The 23,330-nt window shown below is 37.1% G+C and overlaps 1 protein-coding gene across 7 annotated transcripts in view; it reads right to left on the minus strand.

The window, feature by feature from the left end:
- RYR2 (ryanodine receptor 2) overlaps positions 1-23,330 on the minus strand; it is a 794,036-nt gene that overhangs the window by 139,853 nt on the left and 630,853 nt on the right. For all 7 annotated transcript variants that reach the window (XM_077998277.1, XM_077998259.1, XM_077998275.1 and 4 more), the window contains 5 exons: positions 22,697-22,820; positions 22,060-22,175; positions 18,775-18,839; positions 16,289-16,410; positions 9,247-9,296 (listed from right to left, as the gene is read on the minus strand). In XM_077998277.1, the coding sequence (XP_077854403.1) occupies positions 9,247-9,296; positions 16,289-16,410; positions 18,775-18,839; positions 22,060-22,175; positions 22,697-22,820 (477 nt within the window). The remainder of the gene's footprint in view (positions 1-9,246; positions 9,297-16,288; positions 16,411-18,774; positions 18,840-22,059; positions 22,176-22,696; positions 22,821-23,330) is intronic.

Raw genomic sequence — 23,330 nt, forward strand, 5'->3', positions numbered from 1 at the left:
AGTGCAGTAGGAAGACATTCTTAGGTTCTGAGCAGGATGGGATATGATATGATTTCTATTTTCAAAGAATTCCCTATGTGGGAAATTCTGGCAGAGCAAGAGTGGAAGACAATTAGGGACCTACTGCAGGAACGGAATCAGTTCACTGATGATGGTGAATTCAGAATAGGATATCAGTGGTGAAGAACTTGAGAATATATATTTGAAGGATTTACTTACGGATTGAATGTGAGGTGAGTGGGAAAGCAGTCAAGGATAACTCTAAGGTTTTCTGCCTCAGTAACTGGGTGAAAGGTGGCACCATTGAACGGTCTACACAGGAAGAGGCAGACTGTGGGAGGAAAGGGATGGGTGGGGCGGGAGCGGTCCTAACCCTTGCTTTGCGCATATTAAGTGTGATGGGCCTATTAGTAATTCGGGTAAAGATGTAGAATAGGCAATTGATTAAAAGAAAAAAAAAAGTCTTCAGTACAGGTAAGAGATCTAAGCCAGAGCTGTACACTTGGGCATTGTAAACATACATTTAATTCTAAACATCATGGGTCTAAATGAAACCAGCCAGCACGAATATAAGTATAGAAGAAAAAAGGCCCAGGGCCTCCAGTGTTTGGAGGCAGAGAAGATAAGAAAGATGCAGTACAGACGATGGGAAAGAGAAGGCCCATGAGGAAGAAGAGATCCAGTGCAATGTGTATGGGTCCTGTGCCACTATTAATCAACCCCAAATCAGAGAGGCAGGTCCTTCACTTTTCCTAAAACACCCAGTTGTCTGTCCCTTCCAATCTGCTGTCTGTCATTATAGATTGGCAGTGTTTGTACTTGGTACTGAGTTTTCCTGTGCCCTTTCCCATAAGGGGTGGCCGGGGCTCTTTTAAACTTCTATTAATATAAGCTTGAGAGGCTGGGATTTTTGTTTGCTTTGCTCTCTGCACCTAGAATAGTGTGTGACATACAGCAGGGCCTTAAGATACTTGTGGACTGGCTTTGGGATGTAAGAAGAGTAGGAAACAGCACCAATAGCCAGACAAATTCTGTGGGTTGACTGAAACTGTGTATTGGGAATATGAAATTTCTGTGATGCTAAAGGAATAAACTATAAACTCCACACATTTTTACATTTTGGTAGGCTCCTTTTAGATGCAGTACAACTTTAAATAGAAATACCTCTATGTGAAAATGGGAAAGGGACTCTAAGAATGTAGAAAAAGTAGAGTCTTCAATATTTTAATTTGTAGACCAGGCAAAAGCGTCAATCCCATTAGCATATGTAAGAAGCCTAAAATAATGAGTAGTCTTGAAGAGGTAAAGCATGTGGTAAGGCTTTTCAATAAAATAACGACTGAAATATTGTCCTTCTTAAAGCTATCCAGATCACCATAATCAGAAATGTCAATCATGGTACCAAGGAAGAACAGGGAGGGCCAGTAGAGTTTTCTAAGATGATAAAACTTTAAGGTGGCAACAAGACTTTTATGTACTTAAGTTTACATAATTGCTTCATTGCTCTGGGTGGTGTAAAAACCAAAAGATTGATAACTTTGCAACTCACAGTATTCCAAGGACCCAGCTATTTCCCTTGTCCTCAGATACACACCTCTCATCACCTCTAAGCACTTAGGGAAACACTGACCGATTGCCTCTTTGTCCTTAAGATTGTGTATTTATATCAGTGCATTAAGGTGTATGTAAAAATAAAAAGTACATAATTAAAATAACAACTTACACCTGAGTCTAATAACAATGGAGACAACATTGGGTTTTAAAAAACATTATGAGAACTCTCATATATGACTCTCTAAATAATAAAAACAACAAATTACATAATATAAATATAAATAATTTTTGCATATTAATCCCACATTGTTTTTTAAAATAAAGTTTCTATAACTCAGGAATTCTCAGTGTTAAATTTGACATATATGGCAGTTCTGTCTTATAATCTGATAAACTGAGAATTCAGAGAATGTTGACTTCTCTCTCTTCTGGAAACAGTGATAGCAGTCATTCTACTTTTTATTTTTCTCTACTTTTCTAATATTACATTCTTTTCTCTGAAGAAATGATCAATCTTGGCAGAACTTTATTAATAATGTGAAATACCACTATGCCAGAACTTATAAATTTCTCTCACAATTATGAGAGAATAGAGAGAAATTGAAGAGTGTCAATGACTTTGTTATTTCTAAAGCCTGTGATATTGAACAGAGTAAAATTATTGGTTCCCTAATTTGGTGAGGAGTTTCAGTCAAACTGAGGATACATTTTGAATAACTACATAGTCTACTCATTTTTCAAAGCCAGGAAATTGTCCTATAGTGCTATGTTCAACTGAAAGAATTATCTGTATCGCTCTAATACTATGTTGCTCTAATACTATGTATACTTTATTACTTTCATTATAGGCATCCAATTGCAATATTTCTGAACTTCTCTAAAAAGTAGGATTTTTTACAGTATACATAATAAGTTAAATCTAGGGAAGAGTTGTTCTTGCCATGCATATTGTCATAGTCCTACAGAATTTTTAAATTAGAGAAACATCTCAGTGATTCTCCAGTTACAAAGAACAAGGATAAGAAAATAGTTACACAATGTGCATGACTGGACTATTACATTCTCAACTTAATGGCACACTGAATCCTCAAATAGGCTTCTATCCCCAGTGATTCCGAGTACTTTAAGTAATTTTTCTTTTATTGTATGTGTCCTACCAAACACAAGTACAATCTGAGCCTTGTTAGAGATAATACAAACATATTAATTTTCTAATATAATAACTTCTGAGATAAGACAGCAATCATCATATAAATACATCAGTGTTTTTTGGAGAGATATTAGAAGTATCAACATGAACTTAATCTACTAATCTATTGATTAGGGAGAAATAAGAGTTGATAGAATCCATTCTATTACTTTACTTAGTATCTACTTTTAAAACTCTCCCAAACATAACATTAAGATTTAGGCACTGGTATAAGTTAGGCATACTCACCTAGAAAAAAACTGAATATTTTAACAACAGCTACTGCTTCATGTTAAACACATAATAATATTTATCTTGATTAATACTCCTGTAGCTAATATTGGAGTTGCATTAATGATGTTATATATCGGGTTCTAGGTCAACCCAGAAGTGTTGCAATACTATGCTCCTTGTATTACAAAATGCTGGCTTTTTGTAATAACATCAGATATTCCCAGATGTACCTATGTCATTAATTCAGAAATTCTCCACTAACTCTGAGGACTGTCCAGGTCATTCAATGTCTCACGAGGATGTTAAAAAGGCACCAGAAAACTGGAAATAAACTGGCCTATAAGTGATACATATTTTGTGCCAGCCTTTTCAAATAGTTCCTGGAGCTGAAAGGATCATTGTTGGTTGAGTTTCATGATCTTATTATTTTAAGGGTCATTAATTATGTGTTATTTTCTTTTCACTGTAAGTGGCCTAAGTACTTCCATGGACCTCTTAAGGAATAAGAGAAAAAAACAAAAACAAAACATGATTCTCACCAATTGTAGGATAATTAGGTACCACATTTTTCTTAATAATCTCTTAAGCAAAATAAACAAAGAAAGCTGTGTCATTTGTGAATGTAAGAAAATTTCCAAGTTCTTAGCACTTATCTCATAATAAGTGTCTGCATACTTATCTATCTTCTCTATTAGACTGTAGGCTTCTGGAAGGCCGGATCTGGTTGGCTTATTCATTCATTCATTCATTCATTCATTCATCATATATTCCTAAAATATCCACTGTGTGCCAGACTCCCTGCCAGGCACTGAGAATGCAACAGTAAGACCTCACAGAGCTGAGAGCTTTTGCGAGTGAGACGTTAATCCGGTAAGCACACCATCCGTGATATGGAGGAAAAGTACACGGCACCAGAGACTGTTATAACAGCAGAAGGGAGTACTACCAGGGAGGTCAGGGAAGCCTTTCCTGAGAGAGTAATATTTGGATTGAAGTTTGAAGGATGGATAGTTTGTTATGAGTGTGAAGGATTGAGGATATGAGTGTGATGTGTGAGGGTCCTTTAGTCAGGCGATAATTACAGCATGTGCAAAAACCCTGGGCAGAAAGGAATGTAACACATTCAAGAGGCAGAGAGAAGGCCAAGGAAGCTGAAGCAGCATAGGGAGCAGGAGAGACTAGGCTGGGACATGAGGATGGAGTGGCCCATGGGGAATGGAGGGTGAAACACTAACGTGGCTAGGTTAAGAAATGTGCTTTCTATCCTAAAGGCACGGGAAGCCACTGAATATGCAGGAGTGTGATCAGAGAAGCGTGTTATGAGAAGATTCGATAAGATCATCGTGGAACACGGTTGAGAGAGGCAGGAGGGGACTCAGAGAGAATGGTCAGTATGCTCCTGCAATAGTACAAGTGAAAGATGTTTGCATATTGTCTGGGTTCCGGAGTGGAAAGAGAAATAAATCTTCATTTTCCTATCCTCACATCTTGAGTGAATGCCTTTCACATGGCAGACATACAATACATGTTTATTGAATGAATGCATAAAATGAATATCATTAAGGCATTCGATTTATTTTCACAGGTAAAAAGAAAGCTGTTAAGGAGTGCTGATAAGCACTGCCTGTGCCGCCCTCACTATTACTGTTGGACTCTTAGTTATCAGATGCTGCTTCCTCTAAAAATGATTGAAAGATTCTAACAGACTGTAATAGAAGGGCTGATGTATCCTCTAACTGCCTTGAAAATAGTAATCAGAATTTCTAGGTAGCAAAAGTCAGGGGAAACTCTGGGAATAAAAGCACTATTTCTTTAGTCAACATTGGGTCCTTGAAAATGGCCAATGATAAGGATATCAGTTGTCAACCTGCCTATGTCCTATTTATGTCCTACCTGGATTTCCAAAATTCGTTATGTGCAGCAACTTACAATCACTACCAAGCTTTTCAGAATTCAAACAGGGAAGTCTATATTTAAACAAGATGCTATTTTCTTTCTTTTTCATTCCATAAATTATTCTAATTGATTCATCAGAATTCTGTGGGTAATATGGCTTGTCTTCCTTTTTAAAAACCTTAATTTTTTAAACATAAAATAAAATGGTTCAAATGCCTCAAAAATAATAGATGAGGCATAAAAACACTATTATCTTAATTCCTGAATAGTGTCCCTCAATGCAGAAGAAATATTTTAAAGTAGATAACAGATAAACAAAAAATATAAAAGCCCAAGTTTTAAGAATCCTCATTTCATATGTCAGAAAAATATTTCAACCACAGGTGAGGTTTGGAGATATAATTACAATATGGCAGCCAACCTAGAATAAATATTTCATTACCCATCAAACTCTGCTCACCCAATTACTACCACTAGAACAAGTATTTTGCTCTTCATTTATTTTAATGCTCCTGTCTTGTCTCCAGTTTCTGACATATTCAAGGTTAACGTGTATCTTTCTACATCCTTACCTTCACTGATCATCACAAAACTCAAGTATTTTCTTGTTAACCTCAACTTTCAATTCTGTCTTAATTTACTCTTAGGTTTAGGTCACGAAAAAATCTTTAAATCAAGATAGTACAGGAAATACAAGATAGTACTGGGAATATGTGAAGCTTAAATGCTTAAGACTTAAAGATTCGGCCGGCGTGGTGGCTCACGCTTGTAATCCCATTGATAATCAATGTATTTCCTGCCAGAATGCAAGAAAATGATAAAGGTAGAGTGAAAAAAATAGATTAATATGACCATATTCAAACAAGTACTGCATATATGCTACTGGATCTCTCTGTTTGGAAAAATCCACATTGGCATAGCCGATAAATCAAAAAGTAAATAGTTGAGTTATAACACTTCTGATTCATTCTGGAAACGGGTGGATTTTAAAGGCTTTACTGTGTTTATTTTTGTGTGTGTGGTATGCAGTGTTGGCTCACTGCAACCTCTGCCCCCCAGGCTCAAGTGATCCTCCCACCCCAGCCTCCTGAGTAGCTGGGACCAAAGGTATGTGCCACCACGCATGGCTAATTTTTTGTATTCTTAGTTGAAATGGGGTCTCACCATGTTACCCAGGCTGGTCTTGAACTCCTGAGCTCAAGCGATCTGTCCACCTTGGCTTCCCAAAGTGCTGGGATTCCAGGTGTGAGCCACTGCACCTGGCCCTGTGTGTGTATTTTAAATGGCCAAGTCTCCTAGTTTAGTATGTAATTCATGTCAATAAAGTATAATAAGCTTTAGATAATTAACAAAATCTAATAATTATAATAATACTAGAAACACCTTATATGTGAAAACTATAAGGTTACACTTTACATGGCACTTCAACTGAATTATTTCACACAAAATCGATCTCTAAGTTTATTAGGTATTTTAGCCCACTTTAACAATGGGAAAAATGCAGGTTCAGGGAATTTAAGTCCCTTGTGCAAATCATTCAGCTTGTTAAGTTAGAAAAATAGGACTTACAGCAAGGTTTTCTGATTCCAAGCCTGCTATTCTCTCTAGGATGTCATGTTAGCATCTACAACCCATAATATGTGAAGTTTAAATACTATACCAATACCCATAATACGTGAAGCTTAAATGCTTAAGTCTTAAAGATTTGACTGGGCATGGTGGCTCACACCTGTAATCCCAGCACTTTGGGAAGCTGAGGTGGGCAGATCACCTGAGGTCAGGAGTTTGAGACCAGCCTAGGCAACATGGTGAAATCCTGTTTCTATGAAAAATACAAAAAATTAGCCATGCGTGGTGGTGTGCGCCTGTAATCCCAGCTACTCGGGGGCTGAGGCAGGAGAATTGCTTGAACCCAGAGGCAGAGGCTGCAGTGAGCTGAGATCACACCACTGCACTCCAGCTTGGTGGGCAACAAGAGCGAAACTTCATCTCATAAAAAACAAAAAAAGACCTAAAGATTCTAATAGTTTGGCAAGTGTGTACTAGAGTATGTTTGATTAATAAAGGCTTCTTGAAATTTATATTTTTATAGGCAAATATCAAAGCAAATTTGAAATAATAACATACACTTTAATAAAACAAAAATGTGTAAAAATACGCTTTGAGATGTAAAAAAACACATACCAATTCTCCAATAATTTCCCCTTAAAAATAAAAATAATAGTATTAAAAGGCTAAGGGATGAAACTACAATGTCTAATTGAAATACTAGGACCACATGGGGAAGGAATTAATGTTAAGGTCTAGTTTTTCCCCCCTAACAAGCATGACAAACTGTATTACACATTTATCTTCAATGATCAAAATTAAATGATATATTTAACAAAAATGGAATTTCAAGAACAGCTGAAACGAATCCATAGAACAGAGTCTACAGAGAGTTCCTTTGGAGATGGTTATAATTTGAAAAATGGCACAAGGGAGGCTCCTGGGCATGTTGGAAATGTCCCATGTCTTGGCCTGAACCATGATGAAACGGTTGTATATGCATATACATTTTCATCAAGTTGTTCTTTTTATTTGCTTGTATTAGAGACACGGTTTTGCTCTGTTTCCTAGAATAGAGTACAATGGTATGATCATAACTCACTGCTGCCTCAAATTCCTGGACTCAGTGATCCTTCCATGTCAGTGTCCTGTGTAGCCAAGACTATAGGCGTGTGCCACTGCACCTGGCTAATTAATTTTTTTTTTCCTTTTTGTAGAGGGAAGGTCTTACTATGTTGCCCCAGCTGGTCTTGAACTCCTGTCCTCAAGTGATTCTCTCACCACAACATCCCAAAGTGCTGGGATACAAGCATAAGCCACCACACCTCGCCAAGATGTTCTTAGGATTTTGTACTTCATGTATGGAATACCTCAAAAAAAATTTTTTAAAGGAAATTATAGTGAGGTATAACAGGAAAAGAAGACTAAACAATAAGCAGGAAGTTAGAAACAGCACCAAAGAAAATATTATTAGGCTCATTAATAAGACTGCAAAAGGGCAGCTGATACGTATAATTAGCTAGTACTTGCTGCAGACAAATGGAGAATATTTGAATCCACTGTTATTCTGAGAAGGTTAAAGAGTATATGAAAATCCTGCCTGAATAAGCCCATGAAAATTTTTCTCTGTTGAAGAGAAGTGAAACAAAAGTCAGTGAACTAGAAATTATTCTAAAGATAACTGCCCCACTGATTTTTAAATAACTGAAATATTAATGTTAAAAACTCAGGCAATTTTAATGAAATATAAATTTTCACTACTATATTTAAGAGCATCAAATATTGGATATAATACTAGAAACCAAATATAGCAATAACCTACTATATCCAGAAACTATTATTTCTCAAAAAATGTAATGTGAAGAACTTATTTGTGCATATGTGTATATATGTATATATATACACACACACACACATATATATACACACCCATTCCTCAGTTCAACTGTGACTTTGTAGAAATGACTTAATTTTTTTAATCCTTAGCTTTTCCTGTAAAGAGAATTGAACTTATAATACCTCTAGCGATACATTCAATGTTTCATTACTAAAATCACCCCAACACTGTCTCAAAACCTAGAGAGCAAAGGGCTCACATTTTCTTTGGCAGTTTATAAAATCAGATGCAGGAAAGTGTGAAACACAAATTCCACCAGCCACTAGAGATTCTAAAGCCCCACGGCAGGGAAAATCTGCGGAAAGTGAGTGCCCACCCTGCATGGCTGTCCGGAAGCAGGTGCTCTGGAACATGGACTCCAGCTAGGTGAATTCTCAGAAACAAACAGAAACTGACTCTGGAGTGAGTGGTGCTAGAAAAGCCACTCTTGCCAAGGGAAGCTCCGAAGCTCCTTGGCTTCAGTGTCTTGACTATGACGTTCCAATGTTTGGAATGCAGAAGACATGCAAATCTGTAGTCAAGAGCATTAAAAAACATAAGTGCAGTTTAAAATTCTGATTTATAACAGCTCATTAGTTAATCTATCAGAGGTAACCAAACACAAATCCAAGGGCCTGGCTTTGTTTTGTTTTTACCCCTGAGATAAAATATGGCACAGCCTGCCATTTCCATTCATTTGCTCTTTAATAATAGCCTTTTTATTTTCAGTTATGCTTTGGACTAGTGTAAAAAAGATAAGAGTCCTCAATTTCACCATACATGATGCTATTCATGAACAACCTCGAGGACCTTATCTTGGCCTGCAACGACCATGCATGCAGCCATGCAAACATGCATCCATGCAACATAGCAGCACACAACACAGTGCAAAAACGGCAAAGAAAACCAAGTGATGGCCATGCTTGTATTTTTTCAAGGGTCTCCTTACCAAATAGTGAAATCCTATGCCTGACAAGAACTCCAAGTTTGCAGAATAGGCTGAAGACAAAAGAAAAACAAAAGAGAAAAGGGAAGGGGGAAGGGAAGGTAGAAAAGACAGGGGGAAATTAAAAAAAAAAAAAAAAAAGGAAGAAGAAGAAAGAAAAAAAAAAAAACAGCTGATATATGAGCCGGAAAAAAGCAACATGATGTCACGCAGAAAGAATCAATTCTCTGAGCAGAATGTGGAGTAAAGGTATTAAAGAAAGAGTCTTTGAGTGCATATCTTTAACAAACATGGTTAAAAAAGCACATATTATAAGAAACCAAAAAAAATTGAAAGCAAAGCTAATTAATATAAAAGCAATCTATATGAACCCCATAAGGATATAACTACTGAAAAACCACAAGGAAAAAATTTGGTTTTATCTGCCCAGATGTACCACTGAAACTCTGGATTTAAAAAATATGTATATATACATATATATTTTTTTTTACATTATTTTACAACAGAAGTATGGTGCTTTGGGCATACAATGTTATTTTAAGTTTTAATATGTTTCATTATTTGAAATCTCCTTCTTCCCCAACCTTGATCACACTCCTTACATAAGCATCCAGTGAATTTGAATACAGTAAAGTAGGAACCGAATTTGAGCAACTGATAATCACTCAGAGGAAAGCATTACAGATGTGATAACTTAAAGACTCTGGATACCAACAAGTTCAGTATATTTCTTATCTGCTCCAGAGAAGGTTCCTGTGTCTTTGAGTCCTTCATGGCAATTAGCAATGAGCCAGTCCAAATAATGGCTGCCCATATTCAGCATTCAGCCTGACAATGCTGGTATCCACTCTCAGATCAGACCCTTGAACCTGGGAGATCCCTGCTATTTGTCCTTTCTTTTCACTGAGCCTCAGCTGGGTGGGATCCTCACAGGTCCTTATTTTGAGAAATACCCTTCACTCATTTCCATGCTATACTCCTATCTACTCATCCCTCAAAACTCAGCTCAGTTTATTTTTAGAATAAACTCATTCAACTAAATAAAACTAAATAAACTCAATAAAATAAGGATGTCAGCATTCTGACATCCAGCCCTCCTGTACGGCTCCCAACCTAGGCTGCAAGAGGTCCATACCCAGATGCTCTCAGGGGCCATTTGCAAATCTCTACCAATACAAGTGACATTATTTTCACATCTACTCACACTCTTCTCAGCTCTCAGATTGCACAGGCTCTACCCAGCCAGCACCTACGCAAAAATATCTAACCTTGAAGATCCATTTGTAGAGTACCACCCACACTCAGCTTGATTTTTCCCAATAATGAGAACAGCTAAGTCCTCCCTGACCATGTTCTCTTGCAAAACTCGGCATTAACAGCTGTGATCAAATGTACAGCTCCCCAGGACTAGGGATAGAGACCAGCCATGGAATACCATGAAAGTGGCTGATCAGTGGCAGGATGGGAAGAGAGGGAAGCAGAGAAGGTAACATTTGTGAGGTTGACCTCTTTTACAGTAAGTTTTGGCCATCACCCCTCACTTCTGTAGCAATGTGGATTCGTGTATTGGTGAAAATTATGTAGGCTATTTTGCAGCTTTTCCAAGAAAATGTTCACCTACAAATGTCTGAGTGAATCTGAGGTTTTGGGGAATTTCTTATCAGAACAAAACATTTTTAAAACAATGATCTATTCAAGCGGCTACTAGACATGAGATTAGACCTGAGGCCCTTGACCTGCATGATTTATCTTTGTGCTATAATTTTAAGACAATAAAACAGGAGAAACTTTGTCCACGTGCCCTTATCTACTGAGCTTTATGACTGACAGCTGTGCATGCTAACTCAGCGAGGGTCTTTTTTTCTAAAGCGAATAATTCAGTTTGGAACGGTATATAAGAGACTGTTTCTACTGAGCTTTACGGCTGACAGCTGTGCGTGCTAACTCAGCCAGGGTCTGCCTTTTTCTAAAGAGAATAATTCAGTTTAGAATATTCTTTGGATCCCTGTATTCAGATCTATTTTAAGTCATGTATTTTGCCTATTCCTCTCTAGTATCCAGAGTGAAATATTCTGAGATATTCTTGATGATCCAGAATTTATAATGCTAGGATTAGGTTTCACCCAATTAATCCAAACCTAGGATGTTTTGCTATCATGGCAGACTGCTCTATGTTTCATTTATCAAATTATATGGAATGCCTGAACATCTGTCAGAGAAAAATGACTTGACGATCTCTGCTGATTCCTCACCACATGTGCCACCAGAGAGAAATACAGATACAGAAGACAAGGTCCTCAAAGAGGGCACATCAGAACTCTTTCCCTTCCTGCGCAATCCACTTTTAGGGCATGGTATTCATAGAAACTATAAGGATTAATTATTATAAGCTTTGCCTATACTTTCTCTAAAAAATATTTTCTATCATACTGTTGTCCCCTTTCTCTGCTTCCCCTCATTACCAACATTCTCCAGAATTTATAAGACATCCACTTCTTCAGCATTTACTCATTGTCTTGTACCAAAACACTCCTTTGCAGCTCACCAATGCCCCTAATCAGCAAAGATAGTAACCCTTTGTTTTCTGGAGTTCTGTCAACAGTACTTGGCATTGTTTATTACTTAAATCTTGAAACTCTTACCCTCCTTGGATTTTATTTATAGTATTTTTTTTTTTGCTTTCTAATTAATCATTCTTGATGTTCTTCAAAGACCTATTTCTGAAAACCCTGTAAATGTAATAATTCTCCAAACATTGGTATTCAAAACCTTTTGTCTGTTTCTCTACTCTCCTTCAGTTTTATCTACTTTCAGAGCTTCAAGCATTATACATATATGTTTGGATAATCCCCAAATATGTCATTTCTTGCTCTAACCTCTCAATTAACCCCACATGCTAATATTTCCAATCTGCTGGATTTCTCCAGTTGAATGACCTGCGGGTACCTTCTACTCTGATAAATACCTGACCAAATGTAACCTCTTCTTAGAAACTGTTCTTTTTCTGAAATATGTTGTTTCTGTTCATGATACTAACAATATTCCAACTACCCAGAGTTGAAATTTCAGCACCAAGTTGGACCTCTTTCTACTTGCCATTTTACTCATCACCAAGTCATGTTGACTTTCTCTCCTCCCGGTTTCTCACGCCAGCTCCTGTTTACATCCCTTCTATATTCCCAGCACTCTGTAGATGTTTCCACTGACACTCATCACAGCTTCTTGTAGAGTTAGCTCTGTATGTATGTGCCTACTCAGCTGTACTTCTAAATTTATTAAAGTTAGGAACTGTCTTATTGTGTGTATATAGCTTCAGGCCTCAGACAGCATGCCGCACATAGCTGGCATTCAGAGATATCTGCTGAATGAGGCCAGGCGCAGTGGCTCATGTTTGTAATCCCAGCACTTTGGGAGGCCAAGGTGGGCAGATCACCTGAGGCCAGGAGTTCACGACCAGCCTGGCCAACATGGTGAAACCGTATCTTTACTAAAAATACAAAAAAAACAAAACAAAACAAAAAAACCGTGCATGGTTGCAGGTGCCTGTAATCCCAGCTACTCAGGAGGCTGAGGCAGGAGAATTGCTTGAACCTGGGAGGCGGAGGTTGCAGTGAGCCAAGATTGTGCCACTGGACTCCAGCCTGGGGGACAGAGTGAGATTCTATCTCAAAAAAGAACAAGAAGAAAAAGACACATCTGCTAAATGGATAGGCGGGCAGCACCACCTATTTGAGGCAGCACTTCCAACACTATAGCCTGGGTTACTGTCTAGGCCTCCAAGTGCCTGCCATGGCCTCCCAACTCTCCCACTCTCATCAATTATACTTTTGCTGCCAGATTGTACTTCCCAGAGGGAAGCTCTGATCATTCTCTCACTTAAAAAGCTTTAACAGCTTCTTAGTGTTAATTAATTAGGTTAAAAAAATTGTGATATAATTTTTAAAAGAAGATTCCTGATTCTGACAGTTAATATCCGTTACCATCTATATAACCTAGCTTTCCCCTAAATTACCAGCTTCTACATTTTATTTATGTAGTTATCTACATTTAGCAAATATTTTCCTTCCTTAATCTCTGACCTACAAATGGTCCAAGATCAACTTTGACTGGCTTGATTTCCATAAATCTCTCACCCCTCTATATCCATCCAAGGTGGTCTTGCTTTACTTTGAATCCCATCGCACTGCCTGGCTTTCTCTTACTAGGGCTATGCTCATATTCATGTATTTAGCTACTGCAAAGTATACTCCAGACATGACAGTACTGACCTTACATACAGTAAGTGCTCAGTATATAATAATTTCTTGTGCCAGGAAGTATCTGAACATCTCATGAAACATTGGTTTTAATTGTGGAAAAGTTAACTCAAACCCACACAACTATTGCTACTCACATTTGTTAAACACTTAAAACCATTATCATAGTGTTTATCATGCGAATGAAGATATGCTTATTTATTCATAATGGCAGGGCCAGTTTTCTACCTATTAAGTTTATACCCTACCAATATTTTTCTATACAAACAAATTAAGTCCTCTTTAAAAGTTGGGTTAATACTATTTGAGCATATATTTTATACTTTATCATGATCATTTTCCAAAAGTGTTAGACACTCATTTCCATCATGTTAATGACTGCACAGCATTTTGTACAGACATGAGCCATCATTTATCACTTCCTTATTCATATTTTCCTCTATGATTTTCTTTCTCTCTGAGGTTAAATTCTAGCTATGTTTGGCACTAACGTACTGTAATAACATAAGTTACTTTTATTATGCACCTCATTTTCTATGTGTTGGAATTTTAAATGGCATATGCTCCTTTTTTTGGGAAATACCAATGGGATAAGCAAAATTTACCAACCCTTTTTCTATTAGTAGAAGTAAAACTGACGATGAAATACAGTCATGCATCGTTTAATGATGGCGATTCAGTCTGAGAAATACATCATTAGGCAATTTCATTGTTATTCCCATAACATAAGTACATCATGGAATGTACTTACACAAACCTAAATGGTATAGCCTATAGCTCCGAGGTTACCTGTGCAGCATGTGACTGTACTGAATACTGTAGGCAACTGTAACAAAATGGTATTTGTGTTTCTAAACATATCTAAAAAAATTAGTAGAAATATAGTATTATAATCTTACGGGGCCACTATCATATATGCGGTCCAAAATTAATTGAAACGTTGTTATGTGGTACATGACTATAATTAAAAACATTCTGGTGCAGTGTCATTAGAGAGAGGGGTAGTCTAGGGTCAGTCTAGAGCCCCAAAGGGACATCAACTGAGGCTAGCACAAAATAGCGATGTACCTCTGATTTATTCTATGAGGGATACAGAATTGCCCAAGGAAAATGGGCCAATTTTCTTTTTTGGTGTATAGTTCCATGAAATTTTTCCAGCTTTATAGAGGTATAATTAGCAAATACAAATCATATATATCGAAAACACACAATTGGATGCTTCTATATATGCATAGTATGGGCTCAGTGAATAGTTCTAAGGGTAAGGCTGAAACTGAACGGAGATAATAAAACACAAGACAGGAGAGGAGGAAAATAGCAGAATTTGCATCGATTTATTTGAATTTGTCTCTATTTTCTCTGATTTTATTTTATCTTTATATAACTGAGTGATATCTAGATTAACAACACCCTTGGAGAACAAAGTTCCTATTAAAAAAGGCTAACAGACCCAGAGAGGAGTAGGAGACTTCAACGTGTCCTCAATTTCATGATGTTTAAGGGTAACTTGGTGCCTTGGGATATTCTAGCTACTTGCGTGCACTCACAATCCACAGGGGGATCCTGGCTCAGAGTAGTGGATGTGTGTGCTTATGAAATGACGAGGGAGGAGCTGCTCTCCCTCCCAGTGAAGGTGGGAAGGAAGGCCATGTTCAAGTCGGAAGCGGGGGAAATTCACGTCATGGAAAGTAACTGCATGGCCTCTCTCCATGTGGCAGCAATTTGTGGAAACAAAGCATGCCGCTGGGATGGAGTCCTGCTGTTATTTTAACTATAATCAATTTTATAGGAAAATTCATTTGAAGAAGTTTGAGGACATGTTTTATACTGTTGCAATCCCGTATCGCATGACTGGCCACTTACTATTTGGTAAAATAGACAGTAAGTGAAAGAGATGAACTGAAAATTCCACTCCAGCTGCATTCCCCAGTGTTATGCAGTGCAGGAATCTTTTCAGTTCTCCACCCTCTCACGAAGGCTGTATGCAATCTCATCTCACTCTGTCTAATAGGTGGAGACCGTACTGCCTTTCAGCATAGCATTAACGTCAAGTCCGAGGAAAGCCTGTATTTTCTCCAGTGTTCTGCTTCATGCCGTGTATTCACTTTTATAGAAATTTTGTTCCGATACAATCTAAAAACTTGGTATGGCTTTTGGGCAATGTAATATTACAGAAGTAAACTTGCTCCGTAATTGACTCTCGTGTACATTAAATTCTAGCAGAAGTTTGAGTGAAAGGACCTGATCTCCCCAGCCGAATCACAACTGAGTCCATAAAGAACCCTTTGGTTTAAACAGAAATGAGAAAGCATTGCTAAGAGGGGAAACCTTCAGAAATTTTGTAGGTATCTTTACTTCATTTTTCTTCCAACATTGGTCATTATTTTTAAATTAAATATGTATATTTGGGACTTTTTTCTGAACAATAAAGGCTGGCAAAAATATCAGATTTGTGGAAATGTTAAAGAAACTAATGTCAAAAGCACCATTTATCACAAATACTAATATGGTGATGCATGTCCAGCCTCTACATGTAGATTCTGAAATGAGTGATATTTTATCCTTCTATCCAGCATTACACTTAGCAGCAAAATATAAAGAAATTCAACATCTAGAACACATATCTTAACTCGTAAAAACTGTTTTCATCTGTTTGCTTCCATGAAGACATGGACCAGGGAAATGGGCGGATACTCTCCATATAGTCCCACGTCAAGGTCCTCAGGTTCTCTTTGCAAATGCATATACACCTAAGTCATACAACAGTGATTATTTTTATAGCTGTTTACCTAGTCACCATTTCTTTCTCTTTGTTGGAAGCATGTCCTCCAGAGCAGAGAGGTCTGCTTGCTGCAGATAAGAAGTATAAACGATGGTTTTTGAAATACTGATCAATTAAAGGAAGAACGACCTGAAAGAAAGGAAAAGAAGACAGATCTACGTAGTGGAATCTTTCAGGGGATGAATGAGAGCTGAGGCTTTGGAGCAGTCAGAGTTCTGTTCACATGCATCAGGTCTCCTTATGTCCATGCCAGGCAGGTCATAGTATGCCCCTCTTAAATCTCACTCTACCGCCTCGAGTCCATAGTGGGGAAAGCAGAGTGTGGCAGGATGTGACTATGGGGAACAGAGCAAACTTGCAACAGTTTGGAATTATTCTTAATATTTTCTCAAAAGGAAATATTCTCAATGTTTTCATATAATATAGTTCAGTGCCCAACAGACCCCAAAATAATCCATAGCTACCATATGTTGAGTCTCTACTATGTGTGAACATTGCAGCTGATGATAGCAACTCTTCTGTAGGGTAGATGCCATCATCCCTGCCTTATGGGTATTAAATGGAGAGATAGAAATGTGTGACTTACTGAAGGTCACATTACTACTTACTTGCCTACACAATGTTCTTTTAACCTGGCCTTTCTCAAAGTGCACTTTCCATTTCTATGCACGTTTCGTCCTGCTGGCCTTGGGCCCATTCCTCCTCCTCACTCTGTCCACTCGCATCACCTGGCCTTGTACACACCAATCCCTCTGTCCGGCATGCTCTTCTGCACTCCACATCCTACTCACCCTGGTCCTCCTGTAGATCTCAACTCAGTGGTGCTTTGCTAGGTAAGTCTTAGCTGATCTCAACTAGATAAAGTCCCACATTCTGAGTTCTGACAACATCATTTGCAATTTTACATTGTACTTGTGGGACTTTGGATTAAAGTCTCTCTTTCCAGGAGCCTATGAGTTATGCAAAAACAATAAACATTTCTGGGTTTGTTTTCCATTATACCCCTTTCCTGGGGTTGGGTCCAGAACTATTAACTGGTCTCTTCTGTTTGCCACTGAATCCCTAGTACTAAGGACTGTGACAGGCCCATGGCAAGAACAAGATTGGCACTACCAGTATGCAAACTCAAGTCTATCTAAATATACTTCTTTTTCCTACCATGCGGTAGAGCACAGTTATATATAACAGGGACATCACCAGTTTTTATTGTTCTTCCTTGACAGTCGGGATATTGTCTGAATTTAGTGACTGGCACATAGTAGGCACTCAATATGGTAAATGAATGAATTATAGACTTAGTAGAAATTAAGCCACATTAAGCATCTGTAAACAGAATCACTAGGGGTGCTGAGTAGATGGGCAACACAAGAATGTATTTTAAAGGGATAATTAGAGGCCATGAATATAGTATTCTGATAATTGGCTATCAAGTAAGATTACAATCTCACAGAGACCGGAGATACACATATGGATCTATCAATTGAGGAATCGCTAACTGTGTGCACCCCAGGACAAACTTTGGATCTTCAAATGATTGGAACAGACTCTGAGTGCTATATTAAATGGGAAGAAAAGACAATGGAAATGTGTTTTACAGTAAAGAACACAATTTTGAAAACATACTACAAGTCAATATTCATCAATCAAAAAGCATGCTATTTTAGAGTCCACAAAAGTTGTATTTATAGCAAATTATCTGTAATCACTGAATGCAAGTACTTTGAGAGGAAACAGACAGCAGTATTAGGTCTTCAGGCTCACAGCAAGGTGTCCCAAACAGGAAAGCTTACCCAGGGGCATTGTATATTCATGGCAATCCCTGGGCCATACCCTAATGCCTGACCCAGACTAGACACACAGTAAATACTGAGTAAATGAATTAAATCATTTGGAGCCTTTACAACTTTTCATGTCCATCCCTTTTTGACTGAAAAAAGTGATGATTTTTCCGGTGATAGAGCAAATCCCTGATAAATCCTTATGAAACGAAATAAATAATAACAGTGGGATGTCCTTTGTTTATAAACAATCTATCCTCTCTGATCTTCTGTAAAATGAGTAGGAAAAGGTCCCACAATAAAGATTCTATACTAAATGTTCTTATAATGTACCCATTTATGAATTAACTAAGACTTTCCTATTTATAAAAGCAATTCTCAACTAGAAATTTTAAATCGTAACAATATCCACATGTTAAGAAATAGATATTTTCATTCTATATCATACGATAAAACAAAAAAAAATGCAAACTGAATTAAACCTCAGATAGAATGAAGTCATTTGAAGAAGGAATATGGTAGGGAATGCAGAGTTAAAGTCTGACCAAGTATGATGGGAAGATGATTCATGCAGTTATTTTCATGCCACAGAATATTTACGTGCAGTAAAATACATATTTGTAGACAAGTATGTTCTGCAAAGGGCAATGATCTAATGAATAGAGGATGTAAACAAACATATTGAAGCAAAAACAAGATAGATTGTATACTGTACTTTTGCAAAGAACTTGATTTCTTGTTCATAAGGGAAATGTTCTCCTTTGCCTCTGCTGCCACCATCTGTAGATGTGAAGAGTTTTTAGGTAAATGCTGCACTGGAAACATTGCAAGATATTCATCCATAATGCAAAGGTTAGAAAGCATGGCTAAATGTATTATCCCACTACACTGAATGGAAAAAGCCAACCAAAAATACAAAGGCAAGCTTTGGCAGTGTCATTAAAAATAAAAGGATTTTTTTAAATACCCAAATCTAAATTTAAAAAGCTATTGAGGACAGCCCATGGTTGTGGTTAGAAACACAAACACATTTGTGTAGCTTTGAGATCTTATTGACATAGGGAGGGGAAAATGGAATAGAATAAAGTAAAAATCCCACATTTTCAGTAGCCTTTAAGAAAAGAAGCTCACTGGGGAGGGGACAGTGGGTGTAAATTGAATAAACATAATTGGTTAGATACTAACCCTGGCCTCTAATAATACAGATTGCCTCTTGGTGTGACCGAAAGTTAAAGCTTCTCAATTTAAGATACAAACTAAAACACTGCAGGAAGTCAGGATCTGTGACAAGGAGGAGGACAGCAATTTTAATATTAGGTTGGCAAATTAGCATTCTGTTAAAGAATAAAGAAATTTTGACCTATGTCAAAAGATAATTTTCATAAGCGAAGTAAAAACACCCAAGTTTTCCCTATGGTTTAAAAAATGATCCAAGGTCAAGAATTGATTAACCTAATTCATTTAGCTTAGAAGGTGGCCTTTCTTACCTCCTTCATACATATGGAAAAGGTTCATGCATATATTAATAGACGAGGTAATAATAAACTATAATAACCACGATGGCATGCAGAACATATTGGAGAGCTAAAAAATTCAGAATTGAGTATCAGGTTTTAGTAAAATTTGTAAGCAGAGCTTCCAGATATTTAAGAGCCAAGCTGACTTTTGCTTGAAAAAGTTATTTTGCAAAATAATAATAATAATAATAACTTGAGATAATAGTTTGTCAAATTTTAGACAAAAATATAAGATAATTTTTAGGAAACTTAGGCTACTATTTTGCAATATCAGAATGCTCTCCCCATGAAGAAGCAAAAGAAAATTATGGTTTTTTAACACTTGCAAATTTCATTTGCATGGCACTTTGGCATTTGAATCTCTCTTAAGCACATTATGCAAAATGGCTGGATTCAGATAATAGACTTTCTCATATAAAGTTATCTCAAGATAAAATTTTGTACACAGCCAAATCTGCTCATATTTCAATGAATTAAATAGGAAATGTCTTTTACTACATTTAAACAAACGCTTATGTGCAAAATGTGAAAAAGATGTGGAGAGAATATAATCTATGGTATAATATAAAAATGAGAAAAAGGCATATGCATATTTTTACTACCACAATTAACTTAGGTCTAGGAATGGCTACATTAGAGATGTGCTACAAAATCACTAAAGTGAAGGATAAAGGGAGAGGGCAATATAGCAGTTTCACTTGTGATAACAATGAAAGATGGAAATTAAAATAAACACGGTATTGACAATCACAGCTCTATCTGCTCCTCTAACAGAGTTCCTGAACCTAATTTGCCCTGGCAAAGCCACCCAAAAACGGTACCTATAGCATCAGGCATTGTGAAAAAGGTTATTTGGTTGGGCTCTGTCATTGTAGCCTACTTTCTCTCCCGTGCTCTGTTTATAAGACCCTCTACCCTGCGGATGGAATGAAATGTGTCAAGTGGGTGAATGTACCCTGGAGCAAGATTCTCACCACCCCCATACATGAACTGTAGTAGGTAGTTTATTCAGACATTTGAATAAAGTGTGAATAATACCTAAACACACTTCTTCCCTTCAAATTGGTGTTTGTGTTCTCCAATGTGAAGGTAAAAAACAAACAACTTTCTTGTTCCTTTCTCCAAATGGCGACTCTTTCTTTCTCTCCTGTCCCTTGTATCTCCAAAAACAAGACTGGATATTGGAGTTGCTACCCATATCGGATCCTTTCAAATGTGGATCAGAAATTGCAACATTTAGCTTTCTGTGTAAAAGCTTCAATAATTCACCCCTACCTCATTTTTGTTCTCCAGTTAAATTTCATTAATTCAGATCAATTTGGCTATGTATTAGGATAAGTCAGGAATCATATTTTTAAAAATTGTTAGTTGTATGAATCACAGAGAGATTACAGATTATAAATTAGCTTGTAGTGTAAACTTGCATGAAAAAGATGCGCTCGAAGAGAGCAACAATATAGTATTTGAACCGTAGAGGCAGGTTGAAAGAGAAGTCAATTGTTTATGAGAACGATGCTCAACTGGAAAATCTTCAATCACATTTAGGATACAAGAGGCCAGAAAGAAGAAAATACCAGAGCTCTAATTTCTACAAACTTACATCTGGTGCTATGGCAGAAACTAGATTTACACCCTAAGACAAACAGCAGCTAAGGGATCCAAAATGAATGGCCCAAGAGGAAAGGTGTTGAACGCAAAACGAGTGAGTGTTAAAAATAAAGAGAAAACCTTGAGAACAAAAATGAAAATAAATGAATAAGCACCAGAAGAGCACACTGTTTTCAAAAGGGAACAACCCGGAGTTCCTCACACCGTATTACTACGCAGTGGCGGGAAGGTGCTCTGACATTAAGCAGTTAACAAGTTGAATTTTAATTCAACAACGAGGAGGGTCACAAAACAACAGAAGTGACCAGAGGCTGCTTTGATCATCTGTGCTGAATCTAAGGCTTAATGAATGAGGTTTTAAAAATTCTGAGACAGCACTGGGCCAGATGGGAAAGAGGTCTTTCGCCGTACCCTAAGAGCATAATAAAGGATTCTGCACTGCAGTTACTCTAGTATTAATGTATTTCCCTACAAAGGCTAAACGCAAGGCCTCTATAGTGTTTAGAAATTTTGAAAATCCATAGTTTTGCAAGTTTTTCTTATGAGTAGAGCAATTAATTTCATAGGTAAGATTTAACTCTACCTTACAATTCTGATGTCCTTCCAATGTATCTTTCAAAGTGAAAAAAATGAATGCCAATAAACATTATAAGGAGAATAACTTAGATGTTAGATTTTTAAAACTTCACAGACTTTACCCACTCCCCAAGAACTTGTTCATCCACTGACTGGTGAACTCTACTTAGTAGTAGGATGAATAGATGGGTTGACACCACCACAAATAGCTCAGCAGCCAGTGTTGTTCTATATCCTGATGTTGTAAACATTAAGAACAACAAACATTGGGCTATTAGCAATGGGACTATGGCACCTACCAAACTCCAGGATATACTGATGGGCTTCATCCACATAGCGAATGAGTTGTTGGAGGAAACTGTAGGCAAATCGTTTCTCAATAGAAGGCGTGTCCAGTTCCAGGTCCTTAAATCCTCTGGAACAGCAAAAATGAAATAGGGAAAGCAATTTGTACAAAGCCTCTTAGAAGGTAAAATTGTGTGTGTGTGTGTGTGTGTGTATGTATATATCCATACATGTTTATATATGTTTATATATACATATAAATTTTGAAGTTTATCTAATGTTATTGTAGCTCAAGGAAAAAGTAAGATTTAACCTATAAAGAATATTTTGCACATGATATAAAGCTTCAGTGAGTAACTCTCTTATTGTGCAACAAAATGTTGCATTTACAAAAACAGAGTGTGATTTTTTGCCTGGGGATTTTGCCTAAATGATGGATAGTGATTTAATATATGTAGCAAAAGGAACTCACTTATGTGGTACACAGCTAGGGGTGTAAATGTTTCTGATGTGTGTATTTTGAACATATTAAACAGTACCTCAAAGGTGTAAACAGATCATTGAATTCATTTTCAGCTTTAAATATGATGGAGATATTTAAATATTCACCCTCATGAAAAGAGTGTGTAATTAGGGTATGTGTACTTTTACCTGGATACAGCATATCCATTGATCTGCAAGAACTTGAGGATGTCCTGTGCTTTTTCTCTATCCTTGGCTTTCTCTTTGGCTGTCAGTGTATCATAGGGCACCAGCAGAGGGTGGTTACCTCCTCCTAAGAGTATGTCAGGACAAGAACACAGCATAGTAATTTGAAAATAATCTGAGATGAGACACAGATATATCATTGGACCACACTATAAAACTTTTCATGTCCTTTAATAATACATAGAGCATATAAGACTCTTCTGCCTCTATTGCCTTTAATGTTTCATTTAATTCAGAAAAACTACTCAAAGAAAGGCTGTGCATATGCCTTCTAAGAGGCAGTTAAAACACGAACATGCATGCATTTGTAACACTGAGTGACAATAATATCTGCATTCGCCAACGAGAGAGAAGCAGCTGTATTCTCTTCTCTGTTCAAAGCAATTCTGAATGTGGAAAGTGGAAATAAATGCTAAATCATACTTAGCAGGATTTAGAAAAGTTATAAAGCATGTTTCAGGGGTTATGCTTCATTTGCTGCCCCACAGAGAGAAGAGTCAAAGTCTTAAAGATGGAATTTTTATTATATCTCTCAGATCAGAGAGTACTTCGTAGTCACATTATTTATAAATATACA

The sequence above is a fragment of the Macaca mulatta genome, chromosome 1, assembly GCF_049350105.2.
Source record: "Macaca mulatta isolate MMU2019108-1 chromosome 1, T2T-MMU8v2.0, whole genome shotgun sequence".
Classification (NCBI taxonomy): Eukaryota; Metazoa; Chordata; class Mammalia; order Primates; family Cercopithecidae; genus Macaca; species Macaca mulatta.